Source organism: Lepus europaeus, chromosome 10, assembly GCF_033115175.1.
Source record: "Lepus europaeus isolate LE1 chromosome 10, mLepTim1.pri, whole genome shotgun sequence".
Taxonomy (NCBI): Eukaryota; Metazoa; Chordata; class Mammalia; order Lagomorpha; family Leporidae; genus Lepus; species Lepus europaeus.
In genome coordinates, this window is record NC_084836.1 from 103,041,080 (window position 1) to 103,053,113 (window position 12,034).

Genomic DNA, 12,034 nt, shown 5'->3' on the forward strand with positions numbered 1-12,034 from the left:
TGAGAGAGAGAGAGACAGAGAGAAAGGTCTTCCTTTTTTGCCGTTGGTTCACCCTCCAATGGCCGCTGCGGCCAGCGCATCTCGCTGATCCAAAGCCAGGAGCCAGGTGCTTCTCCTGGTCTCCCAGGCGGGTGCAGGGCCCAAGCACTCGGGCCATCCTCCACTGCCTTCCCGGGCCATAGCAGAGAGCTGGACTGGAAGAGGGGCAACCAGGACAGAATCCGGCGCCCCAACCGGGACTAGAACCCGGTTGTTGTTTTTTTTTTTAAGATTTTTTTTAAAAGATTTTATTTATTCATTTGAGACGTAGAGTTACAGACAGCAAGAGGGAGAGACAGAGAGAAAGGTCTTCCATCTGTTGGTTCACTCTCCAAATGGCCGCAACAGCCAGAGCTGCACTGATCCTAAGCCAGGAGCCAGGTGCTTCTTCCCGGTCTCCCATGTGGGTGCTGGGGCCCAAGGACTTGGGCCATCTTCTACTACTTTCCCAGGCCACAGCAGAAAGCCGGATCAGAAGAGGAGCAGCCGGGACTAGAACTGGCACCCATGTGGGACGGGGCACCACAAGTGGAGGATTAACCTACTGCGCCATGGTGCCGGCCCTCATAAATAAATCTTTTTTTTTTTTTTTTTTTTGGACAGGCAGAGTGGACAGTGAGAGAGAGAGACAGAGAGAAAGGTCTTCCTTTTCCATTGGTTCATCCCCCGAATGGCCGCTGTGGCCAGCGCGCTGCGGCCGATGCACCGCGCTGATCCGAAGCCAGGAGCCAGGTGTTTCTCCTGGTCTCCCATGCGGGTACAGGGCCCAAGCACTTGGGTCATCCTCCACTGCATTCTCAGGCCACAGCAGAGAGCTGGACCGGAAGAGGAGCAACCAGGACAGAATCCGGCACCCCAACTGGGACTAGAACCCGGGGTGCCGGCGCCGCAAGGCGGAGGATTAGCCTATTGAGCCGCGGTGCCGGCCATAAATAAATCTTAACAAGAAAAAAATAGAAGTAACATATGTGTCCATCAAAATAACAGACAACCCAGAAAACAGCATATTATTCAGCCTGAAAAAGGAAGGAAATTCTGACACATTCACTAAAATGGATGAACCTTGAAGACATTATTCTAAATTATATAAACTAGTCACAAAAGATCAAATACTGTATGACTCTACTTATCTTTGGCATCATATAAACAGAATCACTTACATGATTTTATCTACAGTACTCAAACACATAGTGACAGAATGTAGGATGGAAGTTGCCAAGGGCTAAGAGACTAACAGGAGTTATTCCTTGGGGCCAGCACTGTGGTGCAGTGGGTTAACACCCTGGCCTAAAGCGTCGGTGTCTCATATGGGCGCCGGTTCCAGTCCTGGCTGCTCTACTTCTGATTCAGCTCCCTGCTGGGAAAGCAGTGGAAGATGGCCCAAGTCCTTGGGCCCCTGCACCCATGTGGGAGACCTGGAAGAAGCTCCTGGCTCCGGATCGGCGCAGTTCCAGCCACTGCGGTCAATTGGGGAGTAAACAAGTGGATGGAAGACCTCTCTCTCTCTCTCTCTCTCTCTCTCTCTCTGCCTCTCTTCTCTCTGTGTAACTCTGACTTTCAGATTAATAAATAACTCTTTAACAAAAAAAAGGTACAGAACTCTAGATTTGCAAAACAAAAGGAGTTCTGCAGATGAAGACTGCTGACAGTAGCACAACACAGAACTGTGCATGTGAAAAAATGGTTAAAGCTGCACAGTGGGTTAAGCTGCAGCTTGTGTCAACAGCATTCCATGTCAGAGCACAGGTTCGAGTCTCAGCTGCTGTTTCAGATCCAGCTGCCTGCTAAGGCAAGTAAACCAGCAGATGGAAGATGTCTTTCTCCCTGTCTATCCTCTCACTCTCCGTCATTCTTTCTAGTAAATAAATAAATCTTTTTAAAGAATTGGTTAAAAGGCTATGCTGTGCTATAAGCATTTTATCACAATTTTTTATAGATTTATTCATTTATTTGAAAGAGTTTCACAGAGAGAGAAGGAGAGGCAGAGAGAGAGAAGTCTTCCATCCACTGGATCACTCCCCAATTGGCTGCAACGGCTGGAGCTGCGCCAATCCGAAGCCAGGAGCCAGGAGCTTCTTCCAGATCTCCCACACGGGTGCTGGGGCCCAAGGACTTGGGCCATCTTCTACTGCTTTCCCAGGCCATTGCAGAGAGCTGGATCAGAAGTGGAGCAGCCGGGTCTCGAACCGGCACCCATATGGGATGGCGGCACTGCAGGCAGCGGCTTTACTCACTATGCCACAGTGCTGGCCCCCACAATTTTTTTTTAAAGTACAGAGTGGCTTTCTGCAATTTCTACCATTCCTAAAGAAAAGCAGAAATGAGCCCAGGACAGTTCTTAAAACCATAAGCATGTCTGGTTTCACCAAATGTTCAGCTTCTACACTGGAGCCTCTCGGCAATAGCTTTTCTCCTCCTTCTCAAACCCATCAGTGGTTCTCCACAACTGGAAATGGGAAAAAATTGGCTGATAAGACAGAAATAGAAAAAAGCAAGATAAGACTAACAAGAATGTTTCAAGAATACTACTTCTTGATGGTTCAAGTTACTTGATTAGGGAAAATAATACATCCTCCTTTCTCAAGGGCTGTCGCAAGCGTTAGGTAAATCCATAGCTATAAAGTATTTAAAAGTTGGGATGGGCATGTAGTGTATCATCTGTTAAGTATCTGCTTGGGATACCCATTTCCCTTATCAAAGTGCTTAGGTTCAAGTCCCAGCTACTCTGCTGCTTATCTAGCTTCCTGCTAATGTGCACCCTGGGAGGTAGCAAACAATGCTCAAGTATTTGCATCCTCAGGGTGCAGTTCCTAGCTCTTGGCTTCAGCCTGGCCATCCTAGCCACTACACCCATCTATAGAGTAAATTAGCACATGGAAAATTCTCTCTCTTTTCTCTCCCTGCAATTCTGCCTTTCAAATAAATAAATCTTAAAAAAATAAATAAAACAAAAACCCTGGGTCCCCACCACCCACATAAGAGACCCATGTTGAGTTCCTCGCTCCTGGCTTTAGCCTGGCCCAGCCCTGGATGGTGCAGACATTTGGGGAATAACCTAGCAGATGGAAAATCTCTTGTCTCTCTGAGTTGCAAATAAAAAAAAGGGCAAGAAACTGGTTCCCCTCTGCCTCCAGAATAAACTGCAAACTCCTATGACATAGAAGGCCTTGCCTTATCTCCTGCCATTTTATCATGAGTGCCCTGAATCCAAACAGATTTATTTACTTACAGTTCTTTGATTACCTAAGATAAGCCAATTTTCTACACCAACTCCCCATTCTCAACCTAATGCTCTCTTAAGCAAAGCATCTCTGCCTCTCTATTTCACTTCCACAGGATCTGATACAGACTTCTATCACACCATTCCAACTATTGTACTAGTAGTTTTCTTGACTATCTCTCCTCATAGATTATAAACTTCAGAGTAAGGTTTATGTTTCCCATGCTGGGTGCTTTGTTTAGTTCCTAGAATCCAGTAAACATTCCAAATAGTTGCTGAATTAGGAAAAAAAGAGGAAGAAATGCAAACATAACTTGTATCAGTTGATTCTCAGATCAACCCTAGCAACCTTACTCATTTAAAAAAAAAAAAAAAAAAAACACCTGCGCCTCAAAGCAGTTAGCTGACTCATTCAAATAGTGGAGTAGGGGAGCCAAGCTTTCAAACAAGGCTTTTAAGATTCCCAGGCAGGCATGCTTTTCCAGCATTTGGGAACTCCTCAGTGTCTCAAATGCCTCTTCAGAATAGGTGATTGGCCAGCACCGCGGCTCACTAGGCTAATCCCCTGCCTGCGGCACCGGCACACCGGGTTCTAGTCCCGGTCAGGGCGCCGGATTCTGTCCCGGTTGCCCCTCTTCCAGGCCAGCTCTCTGCTGTGGCCTGGGAGTGCAGTGGAGGATGGCCCAGGTCCTTCGGCCTTGCACCCGCATGGGAGACCAGGAGGAAGCACCTGGCTCCTAGCTTCAGATCAGCGCAGCGCGCCGGCCATAACAGCCATTTGGGGGGTGAACCAACGGAAAAGGAAGACCTTTCTCTCTGTCTCTCTCTCTCTCTCTCACTCTCTAACTCTACCTGTCCAAAAAAAAAAAAAAAAAGAATAGGTGATCAATACAAACCTGCTACTTTCATTTTCACTGCCATTTTGAACTAGTCCTAAGGAAGTCTCTGTTGCTTTATCACACATTACACTGTAAGTATAATATGAAGATTTTAGGGAATTACCATATAAAATGAAAATGATTTTCCTTACCGTAACTTGCACTGAACCAAAAAAATTAAAACACAGAAAAAAAGGAGGTGGGCATTTGGCCTACCAGTTAAAGACTACCACATCCCATACCAGAGCGCCTGGGTGATAGTCACACTCTACTCCTCTCTCCAGCTTCCTGTTAATGCATACCCTGGAACAAAGCAGGTGATGTCTCAAGTACTTGAGTCTCTGCCACACATGTGGAAACACAGATTGCATTTCTGGCTCCTGATTTCAGGATGGCCCAGCCCCAGCAATTGCAGACATTTGGGGAATGAACCAGCAATGGGTGCTGGCTGTCCCTGTCTCTCTCTCTGTCTCTCTCTCTCTCTGCCTCTCATATAAATACAAAGAAATTTTTTTTTTTAATTTAAAGATTCAATTAATGAAGCACAGAGAGGTGGTTTCTATGGATACTACCACTTAGAAAGAAGTGAACCTGCAGCACTCCACATGATTGCTCAGGGGCAAGAACATTTAAAGCATTTGGGGCTGCCACTAACTTCTCAGACAAAACAAAGTGTTTATTTTGGGTCTGTAGCCCAATAAACTTTTCATCTTTCCCCCCAAACATTCATCTTAAAAAATAAGAGAGTTAAGGCCGGCGCCGTGGCTTAACAGGCTAATCCTCCGCCTAGCGGCGCCAGCATACCGGGTTCTAGTCCCGGTCGGGGCACTGGATTCTATCCCAGTTGACCCTCTTCCAGGCCAGTTCTCTGCTGTGGCCCGGGAGTGCAGTGGAGGATGGCCCAAGTCCTTGGGCGCTGCACCCGCATGGGAGACCAGGAGAAGCACCTGGCTCCTGGCTTTGGACCAGCACGATGCGCCAGCCGCAGCGGCCATTGGAGGGTGAACCAACGGCAAAAAGGAAGACCTTTCTCTCTGTCTCTCTCTCTCACTATCCACTCTGCCTGTCAAAAAAATAAAAAAATTTTTTAAAAAATAAAATAAAAATAAGAGAGTTAGAACATCCTAACTGCCATTTTCCCAGCAGTCCTCAGATCTGAATCAATTCTGCCCCGGCACCAACAATTACTTCCCTAGGTGAACCTTTCTGTGGGTTACAGGAATTATTCTTCAAACATTTATAAAGCAGCAAACAAAGGTGCTGCTGTTTACAAGCATGACAACGAATACAAAAAATACAACTGCAGTCTTTGTAAACCATATTCAAAAATATTGAAAACACAAGTGTAAAATGACAATCAAAAAGACAGCCAGACGCAGGAGCCTGCCATGAAAAATAATAGTCTTTGGTCCAGTTTTTGACAGACTTGGTAAAATCATGAGTTCTCCCATTCCTCCCTAAGTTCTGTAACCTCTTAACTTTGTTCCTCATGTACCTCCTGGAGGTCAGAGTATGGCAGAAGGGCTGAATCTAAGAAGTACAGTAGCTTCCCATATGGGTGCTAAGCTGTCCAGCAGTCCTTCGTTCCTTATGTTAGTCATTTATTCAGCACACCTATGATGTGCCAGACACTGTGGTAGGCTAAGTAAGATGACAGATACAGCCCCAGTCCTCTTCCAGCTCTCATCTAGTAATCTACATCCCACCTCACTGGACAGTGAACAACTGACTTATAAAGTCTGAAACAAACCCAGAGAACCTCAGGGTCTGAAGGGACTGCAGGAGAGAAATGCCCTCGTTTTTCAGATGCAAGAGCTCCGGAAGAAACTTGCCCAAGGTCACTCTGTGCATCAGTGACAGACAGAACTAGAAGAACCGTGTCTCCCGAAACTCCACCTAGAACCGCAGGTGCCCCTCTCCGTGAGGAGAAGTGGTTGCAGAAAAGCACCGGTAAATAAGAGTCTGGTGTCACTCTCTCCCCCTCGAATTAAGGGGAAGCCAAAGCCAAATAGGGACTACGAAGAGCTGACAAGCTGCCTCAGTTTCCCCGCAGAAAGGCGGCCACGCAACCTAGCTATCGCACAGGTTTCCCTTCTGCGCTTCCTTCCAGTTCTTCCCGCCCAGGCCGCCCCGATTCCAACCCAGGGACCCGGCGGGCGACCGTAGAAAATGACTCCTTCACTCACAAGGACTCGCACCAGCAACGCCATGTTCCTCAACAACCATTTCCGGGTGAAAGGTGGGCTTCCGGAGTCCCCGCCGCCACCGCCCCTTCACTACGTTGTTCCACCGCCCGCGGGATTCCGACAGCGGCGGCGCAGGCGCACAGAGCTGCTGCGCGCAGGCGCGGGCGCGCGCGTTTCCCCGGGCTGCGGTCCTCTCCCGGGGAAGCGTCACAGTGGCTCTAGTGCGTTCCTTGACGCTCTCTTCCTGGACCCACCCTCGGAGCTTTTCCCTCACTTCACCCAGCCTCACTGTTCAGCTACGCCTCGTCACAGCCCCTCCTCTTAGACTCCATTCATCCCCTCTTTAATTGGAGTTGAATAGAACAGGTCCCTTGGAAATACTGCTATTTAAAAGGAGCCAGAGCCCAAGAACTTGGACCCCTGCACCCACCGGGGAGATCTGGATGAAGCTCCTGACTCTTGGCTTCTGCCTGGCCCAGCCCTAGCCGTTACAGCCATTTGGGGAGTGAACCAGTGGTTGGAAAATTATGTGTGTGTGTGTGTTCTTGTCCTTCTGTCAGTAATTCTACCTTAAAATAAATCAAACTTTTTAAAAATAAAAAGAGCCTGTGAAGGGGTCCTGAAAAGGGAAGAAGGTGTTCACAAATGCTGATCCGAACCCTGGTGGAGGAGGGAACTTGGAGTGGTTGGTGTTTAAGGTGAACATCTGTGAATACTGATAGGAAACGATTAGTAAGCACCCGCATCCCATATGGGCGCTGGTTCTAGTCCCGGCTGCTCCTCTTCCAATCCAGCTCTCTGCTGTAGCCTGGGAAAGCAGTAGAAGATGGCCCAAGTCCTTGGGCCCTGGCACCCGTGCGGGAGACCCAGAAGAAGCTCCTGGCTCCTGGCTTTGGATCGGCACAGCTCTGGCTGTTGTGGCCATCTGGGGTGTGAACCATCGAACAGAAGACCTCTCTCTCTCTCTCTCTCTCTCTCTCTCTCTCTCTCTCTGCCTCTGCTCTCTCTGTGTAACTCTGACTTTCCAATAAATTAATTAATTTAAAAAAAAAAAAAGAATACAAGCAGTTTCTGCAAAAAATGGAAGACAATAGCCTCAATAGAGGACCCCTCTTCCATTACAGCCTAAGAGAAGAGTGAAGTTGTGGATACTCCAGGGTTTGACTGGGAGCAAAGGGCAGGAAGTTGAAGGACTTCCTTTCCATTCAATCCATTAAAACCCACTGAGTGTTCATCTGCTGGACACAGACAGAAGTGGATAGTGGCGTCGTGGAGCTCACGGGCTAGAGGAGAAGGCACAGGCAAGTCTGGTAAACCAGCGAGAAAATGAAAACTGTGTTATGAGGGTCAAACAGTTAAGCTAGAGAATAACAAACACACAGAACTTACTTTAGACACTGTGAGAAAGTGATATAATATGTAGGGTGAGATCTACAGGATAAGAAGGAAATTCAAATGTGTGTTTTTAGCCTAATGTATTCATTTTTTAAATCAGGGTAATAAAAAGTATGAATATGTATTATGTATAACATGGTGTGTCATTTGTATACATTATGGAATGGCTAAATCAAGCTATATATGCATTGACTCACATACCATTTTTTGTAGTGAGAATACTTAAAATCTAAGTGATTTTTCAGGAACTTAACACGTTGTTGGTAACTATAATCACCATGTTGTACAATAGATTTCTTAAACTTCTTCCTGCTAAGTAACAGATCAGACGAGATCACAGCCTTCAGGGTGGTGTGGCCGTAGTAGCTAATCAAAATCTTGTATCCAGGGCCAGCACCCTGGCGCAGTGGGTTAATCCTCCGCCTGTGGCGCCAGTTGTCCCATATGAGCGCCGGTTCTAGTCATGGCTGCTCCTCTTCCAATCCAACTCTGCTGTGGCCTGGGAAGGCAGTAGAAGATGGCCCATTCAATTCCTTGGGCCTCTGCACCCACATGGGAGAATGGGAGGAGGCTCTTGGCTTCTAGCTTCGGATCGGTGCAGCTCCGGCTGTTGCAGCCGCCTGGGGAGTGAACCAACAAGCGGAAGATCTTTCTCTCTGTCTCTCCTTCTCACTGTCTGTAGCTCTATCTCTCAAATAAATAAAATAAAATCTTTAAAAAAATAAAAAAGAAATCTTGTATCCTTCCACCAACAGCTCTCTAACCACTCACTCCCACCACAACCCCTGATAACCATTTCTACTCTCTGTGTTCAACTTTTTAGATTCCACCTATAAGTAAGATCATGCAGTATTTATCTTTCTGTACTTGGCTTATTTCACTTAACATAATGTCTTCTGGGTACATCCATGTTGTCCCAAATGACATGATTTTCTATTTTTAAAGGCTGAATAGTGTTCCATTGTGGTAATATGAGGGTATTTCAAAAAGCTCATGGGAAATATAATTAAAAGATGTTTATCCTAGCACAAAAAAGTTGAAATCTGTGTATACAAAGGGTCTTCAAAGAATTCAAGAAAAAAATTATATGCCTGGATTTCAAAAATTTTTGTACCAGAATAAACTTTTAATCCCATTTTCTCATGAACTTTCTGAAGTACCTTCATAGACCACATTTTCTTTTTCCATTCACCCACTGATGACCACTTAGGTTGAGTCCATATTTGGGTATTGCGAAAAATGCTGCAGTGAACGTGAGAGTGCAGATATATCTTAACTGATATATATCCCTTAACTGATTTCATATCCCTTGTTGCTTTTTTAAAAGATTTATTTATTTTTAAGTCAGAGTTACACCTAGAGAGAAGGAGAGGCAGAGAGAAAGTGAAGTCTTTCATCCACTGGTTCACTCCCCAGTTAGCCACAATGGCTGTAGCTGCACCGATCCAAAGCCAAGAACCAGGAGCTTCTTCCTGGTCTCCCAAGTGGGTGCAGGGGCCAAGGACTTGGACCATCCCCTACTACTTTTCTAGGCCATGGCAGAGAGCTGGATAGGAAGTGGAGCAACCGGGACTCGAACCAACGTTCATATGGGGTGCCAGCACCGCAGGTGGTGGCTTTACCTGCTATGCCACAGTATTGGCCCCTATCCTTTGTATAAATACCCATTAGTGGGATTGCTGGATCATGTGGTAGTTCTATTTTCTCATTTTGAGGAAATTCCACACTGTTTCTACCATGGTTGTATTAATTTATAGTCCCACCAACAGCCTACTTCCCACATCCTCACCAACACTTGTTATAAATACCCATTATGAAATGAGTGATGTAAGAACTCATTGTAATTTTAATTTGCATTTCCCTAATGATTAATGATGAGCTTATTTTTATATACTCTTGGCCATTTTAGTGTCTTCTTTTGAGAAATGTCTATTCATAGCCTTTCTCCAATTTTAAACTGAATTATTTATTTTCTTGATATTGAGCCGGGTTCCTTAAATATTTTGGATATGGATCCCTTATCAGATCTATGGCGTTTGCAGATATTTTCTTCCATTCCAATTGGTTTCGTTCTCTTCACTCTTTTCAAATTTTATTTATTTATTTATCTGAAAGGCAGAGTCACAGAAAGGAGAGACATTCAGAAAGAGAGATCTTCCACCTGCTGGTTCACTACCCAAATGGCCCCAGTGGTAGGCGCTGGCCCAGGCCAAAGCCATGAGCGTGGAACTCCATCTAGGTCCCTCATATGGGTGAAGCGGCTTCCACTACTTTCCCAGACACATTAGCAGGAAGCTGGATCGGAAGTGGAAGCGGTGGGACTTGAATCAATGCAATGCCCATCTGAGATGCTGGTGTCTCAGATGGCAGCTTCACCTGCTGCACGGTAACTCCAGACCCTGGATTGTTTCTTTTGCTGTGCAGAAAAAGCTTTTAAGTTTGATACAATCCCATTTGTCTTTTTTTTTTTTTTTTTTTTTTTTTTGACAGGCTGAGTGGACAATGAGAGAGAGAGACAGAGAGAAAGGTCTTCCTTTGCCATTGGTTCACCCTCCAGTGGCCACTGCAGCCGGTGCACCGCGCTGATCCAAAGCCAGGAACCAGGTGCTTCTCCTGGTCTCCCATGGGGTGCAGGGCCCAAGCACTATGGGCCATCCTCCACTGCACTCCCGGGCCACAGCAGAGAGCTGGACTGGAAGAGGGGCAACCAGGACAGAATCTGGCACCCCTACCGGGACTAGAACCCGGGGTGCCGGCGCCGCAGGCGCAGGATTAGCCTAGTGAGCCACGGCGCCGGCCTATTTTTGCTTTTGTTGCCTGTGCTTTGGGGGTCATATCCAATCACTGCCCACACTAACGTCATGGACCTGGACCTTTTCCTCCATGCTTCCTTCTAACAGCTTTGTGGTTTCAGGTCTTAGATTTAAATCATTAATCCATCTTAAATTCATGTTTGTATATGGAGTGTTTTATGTAATTAACTTTTTCTTCTGCATGGAGATATCCAGCTGTACCAACACCATTTATTAAAGAGGCTAACCTTTCCTCACTCTATGTTCTAGACACCTTTGTTGAAAAATCAATTGACTGGAGCCGGTGCTGTGGCATAGCAGAAAAAGCTGCTGCCTGCAGTACCAGCATCCCATATGGATGCCAGTTCAAGTCCTGGCTGCTCCACTTCCGATCTAGCTCTCTGCTATGGCCTGGAAAAGCAGTGTAAGATGGCCCAAGTCCTTGGGTCTCTGCACCCACATGGGAAACCTGGAGGAAGCTCCTGGCTCCTGGCTTCAGATCGGCACAACTCTGGCCGTTGCAACCAATTGAGGAGTGAACCAATAGATGAAAGACCTTTCTCTCTCTCTCTCTCTCTCTCTCTCTCTCTCTCTCTCTGTAACTCTTTCATATAAATAAATAAATCTTAAAAAAAAAAGAAAGAAAAATCAATTGACTATAAATCTGTGGATTTATTCCTGGATTCTCTATTCCGTCCATTTGTCTGTATGTCTGCACACAGGCTATTCTATCAACAAATATTGATGGGGGTGGGGAGAAAGAAGATTCCAAGGCAGGAGTTATGGGTCAGGAAAGATAAAGGATATATTTCAAGAATCGAAAACCAGGGTAGCAAACTAAGACAAGCGAAATCAGGAGTCACAAAGGCAGTAAGAGGGCAGACATTCGTGGTAAGACAGCAGTTGGGACGCCTGCATCCTCTATTTGAGACTTTTATTGTGAGTATAAGGGGAATGCACCAGTGAGCTCTCTGTCTATTCACCTCTCTCTGTTTGTGTGTGTCTCTCTCTCCATCCCCTGTGCCTCTGCCTCTAAAACAAATAATTTTGTAAAGGTACACATAAGAGAAGCATTCTAGTTCATTAAATTAAAGAAGAAAAGGTGACACAAAAACTGTGAAAATAAGCTCAATTCAGTAATCCACACAAGAGATGATGGACTAAAATGTTGGAGACAAGACAAAAGATTGCTATCTCATTTCCTTTCTGATGACTCCTATTTTCTCTGTGAACAAGGGTAGGTACAGTTTTTCTACTCAAGGGAATGCAGATGACATGAGATTATAATTTGGAAAAGTAGAGAAATTTTAAAGCTTAATGGAGAATGAAAAAGGAAGTGGCAGGGGCAGGTATCATGGCACAGCCCATGAACCCAACACTTGGGACACCGGCATCCCATATTGGAGTGCCTGGTTTTAGACTCAGCTACTCCATGTTTGCGATCCACTTTCCTTCTGCTGTGCCTGAGAGGCAGCAGATGATGGTTCAAGTGCTTCAGTTCCTGCTACCCACGTGGAGAGTGGA

At 46.0% G+C, this 12,034-nt stretch overlaps 1 protein-coding gene across 2 annotated transcripts in view; it reads right to left on the reverse strand.

The window, feature by feature from the left end:
• Positions 1–6,426, reverse strand: part of LOC133769018 (ubiquinol-cytochrome c reductase complex assembly factor 1) — a 133,835-nt gene extending 127,409 nt beyond the window's left edge. For both annotated transcript variants that reach the window (XM_062204098.1, XM_062204097.1), the window contains exon 1: positions 6,324–6,426. In XM_062204098.1, coding sequence (XP_062060082.1) covers positions 6,324–6,347 — 24 coding nt within the window. In that variant the 5' untranslated portion in view covers positions 6,348–6,426. The remainder of the gene's footprint in view (positions 1–6,323) is intronic.
• Between the last annotated feature and the right edge of the window lie 5,608 nt (positions 6,427–12,034).